The 23492-nt window shown below is 56.9% G+C and overlaps 2 protein-coding genes across 4 annotated transcripts in view; both read left to right on the top strand.

Annotated features, from left to right (window-relative positions):
* The window catches only part of PDE2A (phosphodiesterase 2A), a 36701-nt gene extending 33949 nt beyond the window's left edge, over positions 1–2752 (top strand). For both annotated transcript variants that reach the window (XM_079299143.1, XM_079299144.1), the window contains 9 exons: positions 192–314; positions 418–505; positions 616–663; positions 771–845; positions 994–1093; positions 1274–1386; positions 1636–1674; positions 1820–1926; positions 2161–2752. In XM_079299143.1, the coding sequence (XP_079155269.1) occupies positions 192–314; positions 418–505; positions 616–663; positions 771–845; positions 994–1093; positions 1274–1386; positions 1636–1674; positions 1820–1926; positions 2161–2386 (919 nt within the window). In that variant the 3' untranslated portion in view covers positions 2387–2752. The remainder of the gene's footprint in view (positions 1–191; positions 315–417; positions 506–615; positions 664–770; positions 846–993; positions 1094–1273; positions 1387–1635; positions 1675–1819; positions 1927–2160) is intronic.
* Positions 2753–7048: 4296 nt separating this feature from the next.
* ARRB1 (arrestin beta 1) lies at positions 7049–20043 on the top strand. 2 transcript variants are annotated; one of them, XM_079333266.1, is made up of 16 exons: positions 7049–7445; positions 12361–12391; positions 12996–13056; positions 13465–13509; positions 13758–13954; positions 14523–14582; positions 14700–14767; positions 15182–15317; positions 15395–15479; positions 15583–15655; positions 16001–16138; positions 16324–16407; positions 16605–16628; positions 17501–17571; positions 17933–17984; positions 18617–20043. In XM_079333266.1, exons 1-16 carry the CDS (start codon positions 7426–7428, stop codon positions 18726–18728), a joined length of 1257 nt encoding a protein of 418 aa, XP_079189392.1. In that variant the 5' UTR covers positions 7049–7425; the 3' UTR covers positions 18729–20043. The 2 variants fall into 2 exon arrangements, with proteins under 2 accessions (XP_079189392.1, XP_079189393.1); XM_079333267.1 differs by lacking the exon at positions 16605–16628 and having other exon boundaries at positions 7058–7445.
* The last annotated feature ends 3449 nt before the right edge of the window (positions 20044–23492 follow it).

The raw sequence follows: 23492 nt of genomic DNA, 5'->3' as shown, positions 1-23492 counted from the left end.
TGTCTACCTTCTCTGTCCCCTGCCTGTATCCTCATCCCTATCCCTATGCCCATTCCCATTGAGATAATTGTCTACCTTCCCTGTCCCCATCCCATTCTCATCTTCATCCCCATGCCTGTGCCTGCCTGGGGACACCTGGCCAGGTGGAGGTCCCTCTGAGATGAGACCCCCCTGGCTTTGCCCCTGTCCAGGTTCTGCCTGATGGTGAAGAAGGGGTACCGTGACCCTCCCTACCATAACTGGATGCACGCATTCTCTGTCTCCCACTTCTGCTACCTGCTCTACAAGAACCTGGAGCTCGTTAACTACCTGGAGTAAGGCCAGGTGCTATCCCTGTCCCTCTTCTCCATCCCCTGGCCTGGCTGGGGTGCTCCCTGCTCTCCTGCCTGCCTCAGTTTCCCTCCTCCCCCTCCCCAGAGACATCGAGATCTTTGCCCTCTTCATCTCCTGCATGTGCCATGACCTGGACCACAGAGGCACAAATAACTCCTTCCAGGTGGCCTCGGTGAGCCGAGCCCAGAGCTGGGATGGGCAAGGGGGGAGGTGGAGCTATGGGGACAGCTGTGGGGGTCTTCACCCCCACAGTTCCATCATTCCAGCTGCTCTACCTTGCAGAAATCGGTCCTGGCTGCGCTCTACAGTTCAGAGGGCTCTGTCATGGAGGTAAGAGCCCCCAAATCTCTCGTTGCCCATCTCTCCTGGGTTCTGGCTGTGTGGCAGCATCCCTGCCTGCTCCCTGCCTGCTTTCATGGTCCTGGCTTCTCCCGCAGAGGCATCACTTTGCCCAAGCCATTGCTATCCTCAATAGCCAAGGCTGCAACATCTTTGACCACTTCTCCCGAAAGGTGAGACCCCACCTTAACACCAGGCCACCCCCTGCCCATGCTGAGCCCTGTGTCCTCTCCAGGCCTCCTGCTCCCCATCCCTGGATCCCAGGGGATGTGGGAGCTGGCAGGGGCACAGAGCTGGTCATGGCAGCTGCCTTGCCCACAGGACTACCAGCGCATGCTGGACTTGATGCGGGACATCATCTTGGCCACTGACCTGGCCCACCACCTCCGCATCTTCAAGGATCTCCAGAAGATGGCAGAAGGTGAAGCTGCTGGGATGGGGATTGGGATTTGAGAGGTGGTAGGAACTTGTCCTATCAGGGCTGGGACGTGACCCAGAAGGTTCTGGCTGTCCCTAAAGTCTTCATGTGTGGTGTGATGGGGGCTATGGAGCTCTGTCCTGAGCCCCCCATCCCAACCCCTGCCCCACACTCTTCCCACAGTGGGATATGACCCCAAGAACAAGCAGCACCGCAGCCTGCTGCTCTGCCTGCTCATGACCTCCTGCGACCTCTCTGACCAGACCAAGGGCTGGAAGACCACCAGGAAGATTGCAGTGAGTGCCACACCATGGAGCTAAATCCCCTGAATGCCACCTCACAACCCACCCAGGCCACCTGCATGTCCTCAGGCACACACCTGCCCCCCATGAAATGGGTTCCTCCATGCAGGACTCTGGACTGTGCAGAAATCACTCCAAGACCGTGTACCTGCTTGATTCAGAGCTTGGGGAGGGGTCTGGAGGGCAGGGGGATAGGGGATCATCCCAGGCTGCACCCCCTGTGCTGACACCTGTCTTTTGCAGGAGCTGATCTACAAGGAGTTCTTCTCCCAGGGTGACCTGGTAGGTACCACCTGGAAGAGCTGGGCTTGGCCTGTGCTCCTAAAAAGCATCGATGGGATGGGGGTGTGGGCAGTGAGCAGAGAGGTCTTGCCTGGAAATGGGAAAAAGTGCCAGTGGCACTGACCCCCCCTTGCCATCCCTTCAGGAGAAAGCCATGGGGAACAGCCCTCTGGAGATGATGGACCGGGAGAAAGCCTACATCCCTGAGCTGCAGATCAGCTTCATGGAGCACATTGCCATGCCCATCTACAAGTGAGCCCCAGCCCTGGGATGGCATATGGGATGGGATATAGGATGGGATATGGGATGGGGAGGACCCCCTGCCACCCCCACCTCTCCTAGGGTGGGATGGGGTGCTGTGTGGGGAGCCTTGCAGGTGTTGGGGGGCATGCCAAGCAGTGGGATGGGGTTGCACTCAGCTAAGGGGGCTGCACTGAAGTAAGGGGGTGCAGCCCTGTGCTGATGGAGTGCATCCCCCCTCCCCAGATTGCTGCAGGATCTCTTCCCCAAGGCAGCGGAGCTCTACGAGCGGGTGGCCAGCAACCGGGAGCAGTGGACCAAGGTCTCCCACAAATTCACCATCAGGGGGCTGCCCAGTAACAACTCTCTGGACTTCCTGGATGAGGAATATGACCCCCAGGCCCCTGACCCCCAGCTCAACGGCTGCCTGGAACCTGAGGCGGGGCAGCCCCCCGAGGCTGGGGCCGAGTGAGGCTGGCGCTGGGGGGGCCACAGCCATAGCTGGGCCAGGAGCATCCCCAAGCCTCATCCTCCAGCCTGTGGGGAGGAGGTTTGGGGGGATATCAGTGACTCTGAACTACCACGGCAAGGGCTGTGTGCTGCCAGCACCCACCAGCAGTCCTTCCCCACCACTGGGTGACTGTCTCCTCCCTCTGGGGCAGGTTCAGGTGTCCTGTCCACCCGGTGGTCCCTGGGACACTGCCTTGGTGGCTGGGAGCACCAAGGGACACAGTGGGGCTGGGGGCTGGGGGCTGGATGTGCTTTAAGCTGCCTTAAGACTGCAGGTCCTGTCCCCATGGGATGACAGTAGGAATGATATCCTTGGTGGAAGAACCCACAGAGGGGTCAGTCACCATGACATGGGTGTGCACGGGTTAGCAGGACAGAGGGGGATGGTGTGGAGATGGCAGAGGGCAGTGGGAGAGCTGTGGGGTGGCTGTAGAGTGTATGGGGGGTGTTGCCATGGGCCATGGAAGAAGCTCCAGCTGGAGGAGGGAAGAGACACCATAGTGGGATGGCCACGGCCATGGGGATGTGCCTGCATCCCCTGCTGGGTTCCACACTAGAGAACCAGCTCCAGCCTCTTCCTAACAGCTCCCTTGATGCTGATGCTGAGCATCTGTTGGCTGAAAGCCCCACCCCTGTAGGACCCCTGAACCCACTCACCCGTGGAAGGGCTCACATCTCTCACACAGCCCTGCAACCACACAGCCACGTCCCCTACAAGGGCTACACACCTGCCAAGGCTGGGGGGTCCTGCTGCTGGTTTGCATGCACAGGGGAGGCTGTGCTCCACAGGGGGTCCATCTGGTCCCATCCATGTCCTTGCCGTGTCCCCACTACGTAGGTGTTCCTCTGAGGTGTCCACCCAGGAGCCTCCTCACTGCAGCAGCTTCTCTGGTGACAGTGCTGTGAGCATCCCTAGCTCACGGTGGCTTCACAACTCCTGCCATGCCAACCTCTGTGCACGGATCCTGCTGACATTTTGGGATCCCTCTGGTCTTGCAGACCACTGGGCATGAACCTCAATGGTCTCCTGTGGTCCCTCTGGTCCTGCAGACCACCATGCATGGACCCTGCCATTTTCCTGCGGTCCCTGCAGTCCTACTTGGCACCATGCATGGATTCTCTTGGTCTACCATGGTTGATCTGGTCATGCATGGACCCTACCCTGGTGTTTTCCCATGACTCTTGTCCTGACTGCCATGCATGCACCCCACCAACCTTCTGTGGTTTTTCTGGTCCTGCAGACCACCTTGCATGGACCCCAGTGCTCTCCTCTGGTTCCTCCTGTCCTGCAGATCACTGAGCATGGACCCTGCTCACCTTCCTGTGGTCTCCAGTCCCACAACCCAATCCATATGGACCCCCTCAGTCCCAGGGGCTCCACCAGCCTCCAAAGTCTGACCAGCTGTATGTGACCCAGGGCTCTGTCACCCCAGCCAAAGTCACCTGAAACACCCATGAGCAGGGGGACTGCAGTGAGAGCTTGCCCTGCTGGGGCAGATGTAGAGAGGGGGCTGGGGCTGAGGGGGTGCTCAGCCTTGAGAGATCAGGGTGCATTGAGCCCCCAGGCTGCATCATGCAGCTTGTGGGAGCTGGATGAGTTCACCACCACACCAGGGAAAGGCGATGGGAGCAGCATGGTAAAATTCTGGCACTGCTGCCATTGGCGTTGGTTGTGTTGGGATCAAGAGTGGGCATGGGGCCATTTGCTGCCCCTCCCCACTCCTCTGCAGTATCCCATGGCACCATCCCAAGTGGTGCCACAGCAGGTCTCTCCTGGATTTGGGCTGCACAGTGGCTGCTTCTCTCCTTGGCTTGTCTGTCAGTGATGACTTGCCTGTGTTCTCGGGATACCTGGAGTGTGTCTGCAGGAGCAGTGGGAGACCCCAACGCTGAGCTGCTCCACATGGATGAAGTGACCTGAACTCCTTTTGCCTTACCTACTCGGAGCTGCCTTTAGTGAGATGCTTTGCCCAAACCCTGGTGGGACCCACCTGGTGACTGAGTCTGTCTGCTGGCCTATGGCTTTGCCTCCAAAACCCCCCTAAACCCTTCTCCCCCTCCCCACACTGCCATCAGGGGTGGGGATGGTCCCAGAAGGCAGCAAACCCCAAAGCTGCAAGAGGACAGCAGCTCCATCCCTGTCATGATGCTGGCAGAGCCCTGGTACCAACGTGCCAGCAGGTACAACTATTCAAAGACAGTCCCTGCATCCCAGTGCTGATCCAGGGATGCCTGAGGATTCATGGATCTCTCCGTCCAGTAGATATGGGAGTATCCTGCACTTGGGTTCTGCATCCTGGGCACCACACCATGGTGGGGGCACACAGGGATGCCCGTTTCCCAGCTGTATCCCACTTTTCCAGCCTCTGCTGCTGGTGTGTGTAGGTAGTCAATGCTTTCCCAGCTCCTGCCCCTGTATATATCCCTCTGGATACTGGGGAGTGCAGCCTGCACCCAGCCCAGCCCAGCTCACCCACGGGTGTGCACAGGCGTGTGTGGTGTGCAGATCTCCTCCAGCTTTTCTGTCCTGTCTTGCGGCACTGGTTGTTCTGGACTCCAATGGAGCCTAAGGAGGAGATTACTTCTCTTTCTTCCTCTCCTCCTTCTTTTCTTATTCTCCTTCTTGTCTTCCTCCTTTTTCTCTTCCTTCTCTCCTTCCTACTGTTTCTCCTCCTCCTTCTTTATTATTTCTCTTTTTTTTGGTGGGTTTTGGCTTTCCTAAATAAATTTCATATGTCAACCTCCCCGTGACAGGTTGGTGGGTGGCCTTGTTGGGGCCTGGGGAGCTCCAATTAAAGACTTATGAACCCCAAAATCACCCTCAGGGGTAGAATTCAGCTTGGACCGTGTAGCTGCTGCATCCATCCCTGCACACCCCCAGAGGGGACCCTCCAATCTGCCCATCATCTGTGCATCAGGGCTGTGGTTTTCATTCCTGCCGTCCAGCTAAGGAGCAATTTATTATCCAAGATCAATGCAGCACTTGCATCCCAGACCAATCTGACAGTTTTATTCTGGGCATTTGATACCCAGGGGAAAAGTTCCCAGAGCTTTGGTGCTGGCATGGTCTGGAGCTCTGTGAGCTGCCAAAATTAGGGTGAAAATCTGCCCAAACTACGAAATCCTGCTCCAAGCGCCGGTTCAAATCCTGGGATTAAATCCTTTAATCCTTCGAATTAGTCCCAGAGCAGGGTTTATGGTCCCCAGCCAGGAGCTGCCCCACTTCTGCCTCTGCCACAGACGGCTCCATGCCCTTGGGTGACATCCCTTCCTGGATGCCTGAGGGAGTCACGGCCTTCCCTCCTTGTGTCCCGGCTGACTGCCGTGGTGGGTGCAGGTTTCCCCGAGGATGGGGAGAGCTGTCCCATGGGCGGGGTGCGGGTGTCCCCACGGTGGGGCAGAGGAGACAGCACGGTGGCCATGGGGGGATAGGGAGGGGGTGCTCCAGCCGGGGATGGATATGCCTCTGGAATCACCCGAAGCCGTTCCCCGTGGGATGCTCCGCGACAGGAGGCGGGCGGGAGGGCGCGGCCAATGGCGAGGGAAGGATGGACGTGATCCTGCAGGATTCCATCGGAGGAGGGGAGGGACACCGCGGGGGCGGGGTGCGCGCCGGGGCGTGCGTGTGTGTGCACGTATGTGTGTGTGCATGGTTTGTGTGTGCACATGTGTGTGTGTGTGCACGTATGTGTGTGTGCATGGTTTGTGTGTGCACATGTGTGTGTGTGTGCACGTGTGTGTGTGTGTACATGGTTTGTGTGTGCACATGTGTGTGTGTGTGCACGTGTGTGTGTGTGCATGGTTTGTGTGTGCACATGTGTGTGTGTGTGCACGCCTGTGCGCACGGCGGTTGTGTGCAGATGTGTGTGCATGTATGTGCAAGTCATGTCTGTGTTCACAGACATCGAGCTCTGTATTCTAACTCGCCTGTCTGTGTTCACGCATGCATCTGTGTGTTCACAGACATGTCTACGGTGGCACACAGGTCTTTGTTCACACACACGCGTCCCTGTTACACACACACGTGTTACTGTGCACACACGTGTCACTTTTACATACACACGTGTCACTGTTACACACACACGTGTCACTGTGTACACACACGTGTCATTGCACACACACACGTGTCATTGTGCACACACGTGTCACTACGCACACACACGTCTCTGTTACACACGTGTATATTACACACACACATCACTGTGCACACACACGTGTCTCCGTTACACACGTGTCCATGTGCACACACGTGTCACTACGCACACACACGTCTGTTACACACGTGTATATTACACACGTCACTGTGCACACACACGTGTCCATGTGCACACACGTGTCTCCGTTACACACGTGTCCATGTGCACACACGTGTCCCCGTGTGCTCACACATGTCGCTCTCCCGCCCCGCCATGTCCCCGTGCAGCCGCTGGAGGGCGCCCCGGGCCGCGCGCGCTCCCGCCTGTCTCTGTGTGTGTGCGTGCGCGCGCACTGCCCCACACTCTCCTTCCCCTCGCCGCCTTCCCTCCCACCTCCTGTCAGCCCCGGCCCCCCCCGCGCTCCCCGTATCCTCTCCCCGCGTCTGCTCCCCGCCTTGCGCGGCCGCCGCCCCCGGCCCCGGGGCCGCGCCGCTCAGGGGCGGGCGGAGGCGGCGGCGGCGGCGGCAGCGTCCGCACCGGAACCGGGACGGGCCGAGCCCTGCCGAGCGCCTCCGAGCTTGTCCGAGTGCCTCCGAGCGGTTCCGAGCGACTCCGAGCGGTTCCGAACCTGCCCGAGCGGTTCCGAGCGGCCCCGAACCGGCCGGCGTGGCGTCCGCCCGGGCCGAGCCGAGCGGTTCCGAGTGTTTCCGAGCCCGCTCGAGCGTTTCGAGCGGTTCCGAGCGGGCCCGAGCAGGGCCGCACCGGGCCCCGCGCCCGCCCCGCCGCCGCTCCCTCCACCATCCAGCCAGTAATTTTCCAAGCCCAGCCGGCGCTTCCCGGCTGAGCCCGCAGGATCGGCGGGGCCATGGGAGACAAAGGCACCCGGTGAGTGCGGAGCGGGACGGAGCGGAGCATCCCGGGGGGCATGGCCCGGCATGGCGGGGGAGGGTGGGACCGGCGCTGCCGGTGCCCTGCGCTGGAGCCGGGGGTCCCCGGGGCGGCCCCGCTGCCGGGATGCGCTGCCCCCCCGAGGGGTAGCGAGGACCCCGAGGCTGGGAGTGGTAGGGAAATGCTGTCTGGGGGGTCCCGCCTTGTGTCCGTGGAGTTATCGGGGGCGTCGCTGCTCCCTGCCCATCGGATTTGGAGCCTGGATGGGTTTGGGATGCGGGAGGCTGTTGTCACCGCGGTGACGCCAGGGGACCCGGGCCCTGATGTCACTCCCGGCATGCGGCACAGCCGGGGGTGTCAGGGAGCACGTGCCAGCCCTGGAGCGCGGGGACACGAGGGCTTGCGACGCCTCCATCCCATGGGAATGCTGCCGTGGAGATGCTGTCCTTTGGGGGCCCCTGTGCAGAGCTGGATGGGGACACCCCCTGTGCTCCCCAGGACTCCGGGTGCAGACCGGGGCTGTTGGGATTTGAGGGAGAGCCTGATGAACCCAGCCCTTGCAGGGAGGCCAGGGGGATCTCCTGTGAAATCCGCTCACCGGCTGGCTCTGGTCAAGGAGGTGACACTCCCATTCTTCACCACAATCCCTTTCTGTCCCCGTTAATCATGGAGGACCAGAGGTTTCAGGGTGCTCCTGCTCATCCCTCAACACCGTCACCCTCCCTTTGCTCGTCCCCATGTCCCCTTGGCATCAGGATCAGGGTGCTTCGGTGCAGACCGTGCCACCGCCATGGCCACGGCAAGAGAGGAGGATGAGGGAGCCTGTCCCTGCCTGGGCGGAACCTTCCGGAAACATTGCAGCGTTTTGGGGCGGCAGGATAGGAGTTGTGGGTTCCTGTTGAACCCATCCGGCGTTTTGGGAAGCGGCTGTTGCTGCTGCCAGCCTGCCGGGTGTTGGTGCCCCAGCCCTGGCTGACAGCATCCGCTTCCTCCCTGCTCAGTATCCTGAATTCCTGAGAATTCATGTTGCACTCGAGCAGGCGGACAGCCCCACAGATCGGGGGTCTGGAGCACCCTCTGGGTTCCCCCCAGTGTCTGGGTGCAAAGCCCAGGATGCAGCTGGTTTGGCCTCCAGGGCTTTTCGGGTGCCAGGGGGAGCTTGGTGAGCGGCATTCCCATCAGCAGGCGTGCCGGCAGGAGAGGCATAAGCTGATCTTCTCCCTGCCTACGCAGCGTGTATGGAGGGAGCTGGGGAAGGGTGGGGGGGCAAGAATTAGGCTGACAAATCCCTCTTCCTTTCCAGTTTGGATCTCCAAACCCAAATCCACTGGGTGTGATCAGGAGGTTCAGCTGTGGGAGCTGATTTACTGTTTGATTCCCCAAAAGCCCATTTCTACTGATTCCTGCTGTGGCACCCCACTCTTCTTGGGAGTCACAAAGCCCTGCAGTAGGAAAAGCTGAAGGAAACAGCTAATTTGGTGGCTGTTGGCATCACTGATCACCTTTTCCTGCTCTTCCTACTCAGCACCCAGCCAGGGCAGGTGCAGCCCCACACAGGATGCCCAGCTACTAGCCTGTGGCTTGTGCATGGTTTCCTGATGGCTGGGAGGTGCTGCAGTGGTTCTAGTAGACCAGAGCCCACCATGGTTGGCATTATGCACCCCTTGCACTTTTCTTCTGGCCCATAGTCCCATCCAGCCCCTCCATAACATTCCATCATAGCATCTTGCTGCCAGGGGGTGACTCTTGCCTGCCACCAGACCTGCTTGTCAGTTGCTCTGTCATCCCATTCATCCCCCTGGATGAAGCCATAGGATCTGGGAGCAGGACAGGGATCTCCACTGGGAAGAGAAAGAGCCCTAGAAGGTGGAGCAGGACGGGAGATTCCTGCTTCCTGGATGTTGTTTGGAGTGCAAACTCTGATAATGACAGTAGGATTTCTCACCAAGGAAGTTGGTGGAGCTCTGACCCAGCTGGGGGATGCTGCTGCTGAGCCTGGCAGAGGATAGATGGATGGATGCAGTAGGGATGCAAAATGCAGCATGGGGCCTGTGGGATGCTCTTGCTTTGGGATTGGCTGGCGTGGTTCTCCAGGCTCATCCCGGCACAGCTGGCAGGGAGCTTCTGGCCACCACCACAGGGTTGTGCCGGTGCATATGATGTGGTTGCTGGTGGTTCCATTATCCCTAGAGGTCCCTTTTAACGTGGCTCTAGCTAATTAGATCTGTCAGCCAACCTTGTTAGCATGAGAGCTGGCAAAACCCCTGGATTCTCCGCCCTGGGTTCAAAGGCAATCAATGGTGTTGCCATTGGATCCTGTTCCAATGCCCAGGGGAATCAAATCCTCATAAATCTTCCCAACCAAGATCCAACAGACCCCACTCAACTATTGGCCACCCAATAAAGCCATCCTAAGCCCTGGCTGGGTGCCTGACAGGCTCATTAAGGGATGAGATCCACGGCAGGGGGAGGGCAGGAAAGATGTGATCTGGCTGTGTGGCAGCATGACAGGCTCAAGGGGCACTGGGGCTGCCAGCCCACGGCGGGAGGCCCTGAGCCCCTGATGGGCAGCGGCGGGAGGCCACTTCCTGCCTCGTGTCTCCAGTGTTTCGACACCAGGAAGGGCTGGAGGGGGAGGGAAGGCTTCACACTTCCTCCTTTCCTCCCTCTAGATCCGGCGGCGGGCGAGGGTCACCCCGCTGGCAGCAGCAGGCCACCGTGTCCCAGTGTGCCCCTTCCCTTGTGCCAGCGCTGCTGCAGGGGACTTGTGAGCTCCTGCACTCGTGGTGTGGGGCCAGGCAGGGCTGCTGCACCCCCAGGATGAGGGGGTGTACCCAGAGTGTGGGGCCAGCCTGGGCTGCTGCACGCACAGCGTGGAGCTGCGTGTCTCCAGTTCTGTGCAGCTTCTGCACCCGTACCGTGGGGCCTGTGCAGCTGCCGCTCTCAGGCTCTGTGTGGGGCCAGCACTAGTGTGTGCCAGGCAGAGTGCAGAGGAATGGCTTCCTGCAGCACCTGCCATCGATCTCGCTTGCACTGGGTTCATTAGCTGCTCCAGCAGTGTCTCCAGGGCTGGGTGGGAGCATCACCTGTGTCCCAGGGGCTGACAGTGGCACCCACTGAGCCTCCAGCCTTGGCTGCCTTTTCTGGGGCTTCCTAGCACACCTCAGGTTGTGATCCAGCATGCTGGACCCTCTTTGGGGTTTTCCTTGGGAGCTGCTCTGTGGGGTGCAGGGTGACAAGGGGGTGACAGGCTGTCAGGAGGTGCTCCTCACTCTGCTGTGAAGTAATGCCTCATTAATTACCCATGAAAATTTTGCTATTAGTTGCTCTGGGCTCTCAGGAGGATGCATTCATTGCCTTTCCATCCCTGACTCTGGAGACTGATCCCCCCATGGCTTTCAAACCCAAAAATTGTGGGATGCTAATGACCTTTCATGGCAAGTTGAGGCTTTTATCTCTCCAAGTTATTTAATTGGAGCGGCATTCCCATTCATTCCACTTTCCTTGCACCAGCACAGGATCACACCTTCACCAGCAAACCCTCATGACAAATATCCTACTGTGGAAGTACTTTCCCATTTTGGCTGGGAAAAGTCAATCCCCCAACCCCCAGAGGGAAAAGTCATCCAGGAAGAGCCAGCAGGATGTTCCTGACATTCCCACTGGCTTGGGGCAGCCAGAAGGATGTCCCCAATATTTTATGTGTCTGGCAGAGCGTTCCTTTGGCTTGTCTGGGGCAAGGGAATGAGGACCTCCAGCCCCCACACTCCCTTATCGAGACTAGATCCTGCTTCCAGGGCAGAGCTGGGCCAAGCTGGGCTGGTCCCTGTGGCTCTCAAGAGAGTGGGATGTGGAGACTTGGGCATGCAGGAGTGCAGGGACACAGGGAAGTGGGGACAGAGGATTTCAGAAATATGGGAGTGAGGGGTGTGCCCACACATCTCCTGATGCATCCTACCCCATCACCAGGTAGTCACCCCCAAGCTGGCACCCACCAGCTGCTGCCTTCCCTGCCTGGCCCTTGGCTCGGTGTGGGCACCTGCAGGCACTGGGGTGGCTGAGGGTCCATCATCCAGTAGCAGCCTGGGACATTTTGGCAGAGCCAAGCAGCTGCCCTGGGAAATTGTTGGGTTTTTTTGCAGCCTAAAACCGCTACTAATCTTCCCGGATGGTTTTAATGGAATTTAAAGGCGAGGAGGGATTATCTGAGGAGAACCCATTATGAGTGGCTTTGTGCCAGGGCAGGCTCCGAAAAATCTGGCAGTGCCAGGCACCCTACCTGTCTGTGCCCGCTCCCTGCCTGCAGCAGACAGGCTGGGAATGCTCCGGCATTTTCCAGCAGTGGCATGTTGGACCCACAGCCTTGCTGCCGTGTCTCTGTGGGGTGTTCCAGAAGGATTTTGGGAGTTGAGAGGAATGTCTGGGGGCTTGTCCCATGGTTTGGGATGGGAATAAAGAGCCCTGGGGACAGAGCTCCCGGACTTTCCTTGCTTGTGCGGTGGCTTTGGGATGCATCCATGTGAGGTCATGGTGAGGTGGTTTCATCTTGTGGGATGCTCCCATCCTGCGTACCTTGACCTCATGGTCCCACACTCTGGTCCCAGGGCCAGGTTGGTGCTGGGATACTGCTGCCCTTCACAGTGGTCTCTGGGCACCATCCTCAGGTGAAGGGGTGGGCTGAGGTCCTGATGCCTCCATTATCCAAAGCTGGGTCCTGGCAGTGCGTGCTGACGGTTGGATGTACCTGGCATCCAATGGGACTTTGCCAGTGGATGCTTCTTCCCCTAGGGACCCTTCCTGAAGGGGAGAGCTGGACAGCTCCATGGGGAAGAAGCCAGGAGCAGACTGGGGGGGTTCAGGAGTGGAGGGTACCCCCTGCTCCATCACTCATCCCCCCTTTGCTGTTTTGCAGGGTGTTTAAGAAAGCCAGTCCTAACGGGAAGGTAAGGGGGACATGGCGGGGGGAACTGTGGGGTCTGGGAGGGGGGGCTGGGCATGTCCTTGAGCCCTGGATTCTACCCTGCACACTGCTGCCTGACTCAGTATCCTTCCAGGGCAGCAGGAGGGGAAACTGAGGCACAGTGAGGCTGGCAGGGGGGCTTTTCCAAGGTCAGGGGTCAAGCAGACAGGTTTTGGAGTGCTGGGGTGCAGGTGACCCTTCCCCGGGGCGGGGGGGGCTTTGAGTCTGGCAGCAGGAGCTGATGCAGAAAACCTTCTGCCTGGAAGCTGCCTGCCCTGTGCCTCAGTTTCCCCATCAGGAGAAAGGTGAGAGGGTGACACTGGGGGATTCATCCCTGCCTGACAGAGGAGTACAAACCCCTGGGATGCCACCCAAGAGTCCCCAGATGCAAAGTGCCTGCAGCTTTGGGGACATCTGGAAAGTTTCCAGGCTTTGACTGGAATGAGGTGGGATTGGCTTTTGGGTACCACAGAGACAGGATTTCGCTGGGGATGATGAGGAATGTGGACCCCAGTGGGTGGTGACAACGTGGGGGGACCCTGCTGGGTCTGCTCTGTGCATTCCTGACACTGTGTTCCCCCCTGCAGCTCACTGTCTACCTTGGGAAGAGGGATTTCGTGGACCACATCGACGTGGTGGACCCCGTGGGTATGTGGTGGCAGGAAGGGGACCTCAGCTGCAGAATGACGCATGCCAGGGTGGGCTGGACTGTCTGGGAGGAAGGATTTGGGGGAGCAGGAAACAGCTGATTTGGGATAATATTCATGTCCTGCTGGGTGTGGCAGGTGCAGACTGTCCCTGCTGGCAGTGTGTTCCCCTCAAGCCCTGGCTGGCAGCTTGGAGCTGATGACTCTCTGTGTAAAAGGGGGGCATGTCCCCCCTTAACTGTGCTAGTGTCCCCCAAATCCTGCCTGTACATTCCCCTCTAACTCTACCAGCATATTCCCTGACCCTGACAGTGTGTCCCCTAACCCTGCCATTGCGTTCCCTGACCCTGCCCCCCTGTGTGTCCCCTCTGTTCCTGTGACACATTTCTGACCTGGCTGTTTGTTGCAGATGGAGTAGTACTGGTGGATCCTGAATACCTGAAGGAGAGAAAAGGTAATGTCTACCCTTGGGATCCCTGGGGCCACACACAGAAATGGCACTGCCACAGAGTGATGCATCCCCATGCATTCCTACCCAGGCTTTGGCATCTTTTGGTGATATTTTCCAGCCCCCTGTCCCCATGGCCACAAGCCACCACTCCTTCCCAGTGCTAGTGGGACTGGCCTTGGTGCCCCTACACCTTGATGGTCTCCTCCATGACCCACACCCTGCTGCCAACCTGCCCTTGTCACCCTCTCCAGTCTTTGTGACACTGACCTGCGCCTTCCGCTATGGCCGTGAGGACCTGGATGTGCTGGGGCTGACGTTCCGCAAGGACCTGTTTGTGGCCAACTCCCAGGCTTTCCCCCCGGTCCCCGAGGACAAGAAGCCTCTGACACGGCTGCAGGAGAGGCTCATCAAGAAGCTGGGCGAGCACGCCTACCCCTTCACCTTTGAGGTAGGGTTACAGCAAGTGCTTGAAGGGACAGTGAGCCCTGTGGTGGGGACATCAGGGTCCCTCTGGAGTTGTGGTTGGGGGTGAGGTGCTGCTATCTGTAATCACGATGCAGCTTTTGGTGGTGGATCTTCAAACTCGTGAGCAGAAAGTAGACACCAGTAGAGAACCTTTCAGTCCGTGTCAGCACTGTGGGATCCACCACTGGGGATCCACGCCAGCACTGGGCAGCTCTGCCAGGGAATGGGGTGGGGGTAGACCCCCTGCTTCATGCACCTGCTCCTCTGATTTCCCCAGCACAGCTTTGGCAATCATGGCCACCCCCTCTGGAGTGACATTTTATGGCACTCAGTCCTATGGCCTCAAAACTGGCCCTGATGCCCTGATTTCTCAAAATCCCCTGATTAATTAAAACCCTCTAAAATAATGTATTTGTGTAATACTTTGGGATTTGTGAAATGCAGTAGTAAAATGAGGAAATCCTTCCTGGATTTCTTTCTTTCCATTTTGTACAGGAAAGAGAAGTACTGGTAGCCCCCCCAAAAGCTCCTCACCCCCTTTTCCCTTCCAGATCCCCCCCAACTTGCCTTGCTCCGTCACACTGCAGCCAGGCCCAGAGGACACGGGGAAGGTAAGGTCCCCACATGTTCCTATGCCACTAGGCTGTGGTGTGGCCACTGCTGGGGTCACCTCTTTGGGAACTGCAAAGGGGTTTCCCTGCCTCCTCCCCCCCTTCCTGTTTTTTTAGGCCTGTGGGGTGGACTATGAGGTCAAAGCTTTCTGTGCTGAGAACCTGGAGGAGAAGATCCACAAGAGGTAAGCAGAGAGGATCCATCCAGTCTGGTGGGAGTAGCATCCTTCTGGTGCTGACAGCAGGAAAGGGGCACTGCAGCTTGTTACCCCACCTTGGGTGAGATGTTTTCCAGGATGGGATGGAGTTGTCTTCCAGGATGGTGCTTGGATGGAATGTTTTCCCAGGTTGAGATGGGTCAGAGAACATCTTGGAGCTGGGATGTCCATCACTCCGCAAGCAGCCCAACACTTGCTGTGGGCAACCTAGCCTGACCATGGGGCTTTGCCCTAGTAGCTCTTGTGGGCATCCAGACAAGACCTTCCATGGCATCCTTCTGACCCAGCAGACAGAAGAGGAGAGGGGTTTGACCCAGAATGGGCCAAGAAAGAGGGTAGCCTGTGGGCAGCCTGAGTTCTCCTCTCGCTGTCATCCCCCAGGAACTCTGTGCGCTTGGTGATCCGTAAGGTCCAGTATGCACCAGAGAGACCCGGCCCCCAGCCCATGGCAGAGACCACCCGGCAGTTCCTCATGTCAGACAAGCCGCTGCACCTTGAGGCATCCCTGGACAAGGAGGTGGGCAAGCACTGAGGAATGTGCGCTGGTGGGGTGACCCTGGGCATCTCACCATCCTCTGCTCTGCTCCCCTACAGATCTACTACCACGGGGAGCCCATCAGTGTCAACGTGCATGTCACCAACAACACCAACAAGACCGTGAAGAAAATCAAGATCTCAGGTGAGGAGTAGGGCTGCGTCCCCATCTGCAGTAGTGTCCCTGTCCCTGTCCCCATCCCCATGGGAGCCTTCCCTGATCCCCATCTCGCTGTGTCTCACCCCAGTGCGCCAGTATGCTGACATCTGCCTCTTCAACACTGCCCAGTACAAGTGCCCAGTGGCTGTGGAGGATGCTGAGTGAGTTCTGGCTCCTTGGGGTCATCACGAGGAGCCCTGGAGACCTCAGGGGGGTCTTGGAGGAACCTTGGAGGTTTCCTGCCCATGTGCAGCCCCACTGGGATGTTGCACTTGGCAAGCAGGGACCAGTGAGAGGAATAGGGAGATGGGGACCCTTTTTCTAGCGGCATCCTGGGGATGTCACTCTCTGTGTCCTCCAGGAAAGAGATGTTCATAAGACTGGGGCAGGGATGGGAATATGTGTAAAAGTTCACCAGGCTAATATGGAGATGTCTGGGCTGACCTGTGGGGCTGTTGGAGCTGTGGGTGGCTGGGGCTCTGCCTGATGGTGGCAATCATCTCCAGTGACATGGTGGCCCCGAGCTCGACGTTCTGCAAAGTCTACACCCTGACCCCCTTCCTTGCCAACAACCGGGAGAAGCGGGGGCTGGCGCTGGACGGGAAGCTCAAGCACGAGGACACCAACCTGGCCTCCAGCACGCTGTGAGCCCCTCTACCCCCCAGGGCTCCTGTCTCCCCTGCAGGATGGAGGCAGGACCTGGCCCTGGTGGGCATCCGGCCCCTGCTCCAGGGGTGATGCTTGGGGTGGAGGACATCCTGTGGGGGGACCGTTATGAGGAGAGGGGGCTGCTCCCAATGGCCATTTCCTCACCTGCCCCTTCCTCCAGGTTAAGAGATGGAGCCAACAAGGAGATCCTGGGCATCATTGTCTCCTACAAGGTGAAGGTGAAGCTGGTGGTGTCACGAGGAGGGTGAGTGTTGGGCAACTCCTCATGGTGCTGCACCTCCTCTCTGACCTTGGGACTGGTCTGAGCTGCAGGTGGGGCCCCATCATCCTTAAAGCTCCCCTGGGACTAAGCAGCACAGGGCGGGACAAAAGGTGTGTGGGGGTTATGTGTCCTTGGGAGGGGACAGTGACTAATGTGTTGTATCCTTTGACTCATGCCAGCCTGCTGGGAGACCTCGCCTCCAGGTAACACCCCACTCCCCCCAGTGCCCCCCAATCCTCACTGCAGCCCCCCCGTTGCACTCCCCAGCCCCTCAGGGTGCTATCTGATCCCATGCCTGTCCTTGGGATTCCACTGTGTTGGGATGCTGTCTCACCTAAAGCAAAAAGCCTGGTAGAGGTGGGGATGAGGTGGTGAGGCTGGGAATGCTGGCAGGGTTTGAATCCTGCATCCTCCTACTTGTACCAGAGTGAGAGACCTGTGGGTGCTACTGGGGAGAGTGAGCAGCACATAGAGGTGGCTCCATAGGGCTGAGCATCTCTGGATGTGGGGAGGCAAGTCTCTGGGGCTTCCCACATCTTCATCCTCACATCACTTCCTCCCACAGGGTCCTAGGGGGACCATGGGACTACTCATCCTGTTTTGGGACACTTCTCTGTCTGAGCTCTGACCTACCTGCCCCTGGAGCAGTTTAGGCTGTCATGCCCTGATGTCACCATGCCCACTGAGCACTGGGAAAACTTGGTGCACCTCCTGCCATTGCCATGGCACTGCTTGGCTGCAGCCTAAGTGCAAGGGATTTGGATCCCCCCCCATAGCTGCTAAAAACAAATTTTTGCTGTGCTGCTCTCCCTCCTCATGCCCCTCTACTTCCCAGGGGGCCTGTGCTGATTCCCTACCCTGGGGTCCAAGCTCAGCCAAGAGTCATGAGAGCTGCTGAGGAGATCCATGGAGGATAACACAGGGGTTTGCCCAACTTTGGTCAACTATAGACCAACTTTGTGGCCTATACAGCAACTGTAATGGGGGGTGCTGTTCTGTTCCCCCTTTGCAAATTTGCCTGGCTCTGCATGTAAAGTGCAGGCAGGCCTGTGCTTTACCCTGGTGTCTCTTGCAGTGACGTTGCAGTGGAGCTGCCCTTCACGCTGATGCATCCCAAACCCAGGGAGGAACCAGTACACCGGGACAGTGAGTGTCTGTCCCTGGGTGACAGGGACAGCATCCCTGGGGGTGGCTGGGGGCAAAGGGGACCAGTGAGGCTGCCTGGAGGCTCCTGTTGACCCTGTTCACAGGGCCTCAGCATCAAAATCATGGGGGTGCTCCCATCACCCCAGTGCAGCCAAACTCCAGGGGGGGTTGCATCCACACTGGAACAGTGGTGACTGCAGGGAAATCTCAGCCACCCCAGTGGGATGGCAGTGATGACTGCAAGCGGGGGTCTCACCCACCCTGGTAGGAGGGCAGAGATGATCCTGGGGAAGGTGTCACCCACCTCGGTGGGATGGCAGTCACCACCCTGTGACTAATCCTGTGTCATCCCTTTGTTCAGTTCCAGAAAATGAAGCGCCCATAGATACAAATCTGATAGAGCTCGATACAAAGTAAGAGACTAAAATAAACCCCTCCCCCATTTCCCACATTTCGTGTGGGAATGTCAAATATGGTGGTTGCATGGCATTCCCCCCCAATCCTCTAACACCTGCTGTGCCATGGGATTGGCACGTGTGATTAACCCCACATGTCACCTGTAATGCATGACGCGTGCTGTTCCCCTCTCTCTTCTCTCTTCCTTCACCCTTCCCTGCATGGCTTTCCAAAAAACAGGAGAAACTGCAGTAAGAGGCCGCTGGGATCGTGTTGGGGGTGCGGGAGGTTGTTGCCACAGCATTCCCCGGGCTGGTGATATGTTTGGGAGGTTTTAGGGTACTTAACCCACCCACGTAATCCCTGCTGGTCTGCAGTTGCCCCAGAGAGGGGAAAATGGCAATGGTCCTGGTAAAGCTACACCATGGAGAGCATGGGAGGTCTTTTTTGGGTGCATTGGGCAAGTATTAATAAGACTTTGAAAACTGAGGCTCTTTGCTATGGATGTGGGATTTTGGGGCCCCCTGAACTGCTGTTAGATTATGGTGGTGCAGGTTGAGCTCACTGGGGCAGCTGGGACAGCTTTTCAGGGCAGGGGGTGTTTCACCTTACACCTCACCTAAACCCCTCTCCCATGTGTCCCCCCTAGCGATGATGACATTGTGTTTGAAGACTTCGCCCGCCAGCGACTGAAAGGCATGAAGGATGACAAGGAGGATGAGGAGGAGAGGACAAATTCCCCACAGCTCAATGACAGATAAGCGAGCCCCCCCTGCTCGCCACCCTGCCCCAGGGACACCCCTACATTAGGCTGCTTCTCTTTTCTATAATTAATTAATTTTGTTTTCTACCTGTACTGGGAGCCTACGAATCGCCTGATGGCCACAGGACCTATAACCGTCCAGCTGTGCCGTGTTGTCTCTTCATCCAGCTGCCAGAGCTGCTGTTTCCCGTGCAGGGCACGGCCAGGGGGGTGCTGGAGGCAGTGGGACTCACTATAACCCCATCCCCGTCCAGCCTCCTGCCATTTAAGAGAGCCCTTTCCTATGAGCTGCCTCTTTTATGAGTTTTATATAAGCCCAGTCTCAACACCAGTTTGCTATGGAGAGGGGGGGTTGCAGCAGAATGAGGGGGGAGGGTGGGGTGGTGGTTTTTTTTAGGCAGCCTTCTCATGGGAAAAGGCACCTGTGCACCTCGGTGTCCCCTCCTTTCACCCATGGCCAGTCCCCCTCTGTCCAGCCCTGCTGCATGTGTTCCCTCCCTGGGATGCACGAGCCTGGCTTTGACTTTGGCCCCTGCCCCAGCTGCTCCAAACAAAGGGGGTGGGCAGCACCTGCCCTTCTCTTGCCCCAGGTCCCCCCAAAGTGGCCAACCCCAGTGGTCCTCCCAGCTACATGCATTTTCACACCAGAATAATCTCCCTGGAGCAAACCAGCTCAGAGCTGGGAGCTGCTAGGCCCAGGTGAAGGTGGCAGAGGGGACCCTGTGGGTCTGTGCCCTCAGCCATGCACTGCTTGCTCTGAGAGAGGCCTCAAATGCCTCTTCACAGGCATGGCAGTGTTGTGGTGGAATAGCCTTGACCCCAGTGGGATGTTGCCAGGGATACATTTGTCCTGCCAAACCCTCCTGGATGATGTTTCACTCTGCCTGCATGGGATCTAGCACCTATTTGAGGGTAGGGGAGAAGCAGGGCGTTTGCCACCCTAATCGGTGTTTCAGCAGATGCTTGTACCTCCCAGATTGGTGGTGCCTGGACCCCCTCCCCCCTCCAAGGGTCTCTGGTCTCACCACTCACTGAGAGGCAATTCCCACTATTTATTGTGCTGTTGCAGTTAGCATTGTCATCTGAGAGCATTTTGTGGGGATAGCTCCATCCCCCTGACCTGGTTTGTGGGGTGCTGAGCTGAGCCCACCCTCCATCCCCTGTAATTTTTGGGTAAAGCTGATGGGCAGCGTGGTACTTCTTTTTGTAAAGTGGTTCCTTTGTACTGATCATTGATACCTGCTGCTTTGGTTTCTCCACCCTGTCTGTGATGTTTCTGTGTTCTGTCAAATAAATTATTCTAGTTTATTAAACTCAGAAAAAAAAAAAAAAAAGAAAAAAAAGGAAACAACAGCAAAATACAGTCCCAATGCCTGGACACTTCTGTTGGCTAAGGATGGGGGAACTGGCAGCAACCATGGAATACTTTGAGCTGGGAGGGGCCTTGAAGCTTATCCAGTTCCATCCTCCTTGCCATGGGCAGGGACACCTTCCACTAGACCAGGTTGCTGAAAGATCCATCCAACCTGGCCTTGAACACTTCTAGGGATGGGGCAGTCACAGCTGCTCTGGGCAACCTGTGCCAGGCCCTCACCACCATCACGGGGGAACGTTTTCCCTCCTGCACAAGGGCCAGGAGCAGCAGCTACCTGGCCTGCTCATGCCACCCCATGCCTCCACTGATGACAGCCTCTCTGCTGTGCAGAGACATGCAGAGAGGAGCCAAGGAAGAGATGAAGGATTCTGTATCCTGCAGCAGGGACTGGGCATTATTTTGGAAATGAAATGCATGGCCATGCAGTACCTCATGAGCACAGGGCACTAATGAGCTGCTTGTTAAACAAGCCATGTCTACTCTGTGTCCTGCTGAGGAACTGCTCAGAGTTGATTGTTTTAAGGATCACAGAATCATGGAGCTTGGAAAAAAACTCTCTTAAGATCATAGAGTCCAGTGGTTCCCCTAGTCCTGCCAAGGCCACTAAACCATGTCTCCAAGAGCCACATCCAAACATCTGTTAATGCTGCAGGGAGCTTCTCGTCCTGTTTGAGAGCAGCAGGAGCCAGGACTGGGGAATGAGCCAAGCAGTACCTCCATTTATGGCCCTGAATTCAAAGACAGTCCCTAATGGAAGAGCTGCTACTTGTCCCCTCACAGTCAAAAAAGGAGAAATCCTGCCTCAAGTTGTGCCAGAGGACATTTAAATTGGCTATTAGGGAAAATTCCTTCCCTAAAAGGATTGTTCAGCCTTGGGACAGACTGCCCAGGGCAGTGGTGGAGTCCCCATTCCTGAAGGGATTTAACAGATGTGTAGATGTGGCAATTGAGGACATACATGGTTTAGTGGTGGGCTTAGCTGTGTGTGGGTAAAGATCAGACTCTATGATCTTAAAGAGCTTTTCCAACATGAATGATTCCAAGATTCAATATCCCCAGCTGTGTTCCCTTGCCCAGGGGCTAAAACTCTGTGGTCTCAGTGAAGACAGGCCTTCTAGAGAACCTTTCTGTGGTCCCAGGGAGAGCAGAGGTTGGACACATTCATGTCCCATGCAGCTTGAGCTTCCCTTGGTATGCTGATGCTATGGGGAGGGAGAGACTGTCTTTAAGCTGGTTCACTTCATGGGTGTCAGCATTTGTTTCCTACCAAAGACCAGCCTGGCTCCACCAAAGCCAAAGTCTCCACAGTCACACAACCACACTCTGATCCCACATGGGCGTTGCCAGAGGCTCCATGTGGTGCATTCCTGTGAGTAATTGCCCAGCACAACTCTCAGATCCCTCCTGTGTGCATAATCCCTTCCCACAGCATCTGTGAGTACTTAATATTTTTCACATCTCCAGTCCCCTGTCAAATCTGGTTCAAGCTGGACAAGAAGGCTTAAGTTATTTTAGGAAAAAAAGGAAGTTTAGATGGGTTCAAACTGAACTATTGCTTAAGCCCCATTTTGAAAGCCAAGCAAATTTGGTTCCCTGTTCTTGTTGCACTATCTGCATCACTGTGATGTGGGAGGGGATCAGCTCCACCACATGTCCTGGCAAAGGAGGCAGTGAGGAGGAGGTGGCTGGGGTACTGAGAGGGCTCCAATGGTCTTCTCTGCACCTGAGAGCCCACCTCCTCCAAGGTGAGACCCTCCCTCTGTGGGTGTTTCCCTCAGGAAAGAGGAGCCGCACAATCTGAGTCTGCACCTTCTGTTTGCTAAATCACCTGCTCCCAGGGGTGCTTGAGGAAAACCCACTGAGAACCCTTCATGTCTGTGGGGCTGCTGTGGGTCCCCGACAGGGGCAGAAAGGCAGCTCTTAAATGCAGGATGCTGCAGGTCTTGGTGCAGGTGAAGGGCACACTCGGCTCTACCACAGCCGGAAGGAACTGACTCAAGAGCAGATGGAGAGACTAGAGAGTCAGGAGCCCTCCCTGCTGCCTGCACTGGGGCAGAAATGCTCCCAGCCTCTTGGTCAGAGCCCATTTCCCCCAGTTCAGTTCTGGCTCAGCTGGATTGGTTTTGCTGTGGACCCTCAGTAGTGGAAAGGATGCTCAGGCACTCCTGCAGGAGAGCTCAGCTCCTCTAGGATTCAAAAAGGCTTTTCCCTTTGCTGATGGTGGTGACACAGATCCATGCTTTTAGCAAGTGACAAAACCTCAACATACCCAGCCTTGGGTAGAACATGATGCCCTTGCTTTACATGCTGCCAGACAGAGTTTTGGGATGAGTGGATATGCCCAGATGGCTTGTCCTGGGAAAAGAATGGAGAAGGTTCCAGGCTCAGACACCAGGCAGACAACTGTTGCCATGGCACAGAGTCAGTACAGCACATTCCCAGTGTAAGGTTTCCCCAGGTGCTCTTGAAATACAGGCCTTCACCCCACCTCACCTCAGCTGACACCCAGAGCAGAAGGGAGACTTTTGCAGGCAGGTTGTTACTTCTCAATTAACACCTTTCTAACAGCGTGGGTGTTGCAGGAGTCATCACCTGCTTCCTCAGCCCAGGAAATCACATCAGTTCCATCAAATCTAAACGTGCAGTTGGTGGGAAAAGAGCCAAAGGACACTAATGCCTTGTCTCAGACCATGTGCTGGAGGATCTAGAGGAGGGGGGGGGGCAGAGTTTGGAGTAGGCTGGTGCTAGAAAGGTTGTTCCTGTTCCTTTTGAAGACTGCAAGCAGGAGCACAAGTGGTCACACTGAAACTTCCTGAGCGGAGGTCACTGCTTCTGAAATATGTTCACATGATAAATGTCAACACCCTTCAGGGGGTGCAGTTTCCCCTTAGTGCTCCATGCCTGGAATACAGTGGGTAAATATCCCACAGAAGAGCCTGTTTCCTCAAATTCCTGGTTTTTTTCATTAAATTAGAGAATGGTTTGGTTTGGAAGGCACCTCAAAGCTCATCCAGTTCCAACTCCCTGCCATGGGCAAGGACACCTTCCACTAGACCATGTTGCTGAAATATCCATCCAGCCTGGCCTTGGACATCCACAGATGAGGCAGCAGCACCTTCTCTAAACAAGCTGTGCCTGGGCCTCCCCACCCTCACAGCCAAGAGTTTTTTCCCAATATCCCATCTGCCCATCCCTGTGGCAGTGTGAAGCCATTCCTTGTCCTGTCACTCCAGGCCCTTGTCAAGTGTCTCCTTTATGTTCTCCCCCTTTCTGCAGACATGACATGAGCCTATGATCAAACAGCAGATGTTCTCTGCCAGCAGCCACAATCAGAACCACAGGCACAGCTCTCATCTGAAGGCTGGTACACAGGAGAACAAGTAACAT

Source organism: Erithacus rubecula (assembly GCF_903797595.1).
Source record: "Erithacus rubecula genome assembly, chromosome: 1".
Taxonomy (NCBI): domain Eukaryota; kingdom Metazoa; phylum Chordata; class Aves; order Passeriformes; family Muscicapidae; genus Erithacus; species Erithacus rubecula.
Note: the sequence above shows the minus strand (reverse complement) of the source record. Positions and strands in the feature narration are given on the sequence as shown.

Bases quoted from the DNA above. Each gene is read 5' to 3' on its own strand.
- ARRB1 (XM_079333266.1), top strand. From the start codon at position 7,426: ATGGGAGACAAAGGCACCCG. The intron at 14,583-14,699 runs GTAAGGTCCCCA...CTGTTTTTTTAG, and splicing joins GCCCAGAGGACACGGGGAAG to GCCTGTGGGGTGGACTATGA. The intron at 14,768-15,181 runs GTAAGCAGAGAG...GTCATCCCCCAG, and splicing joins GAGGAGAAGATCCACAAGAG to GAACTCTGTGCGCTTGGTGA.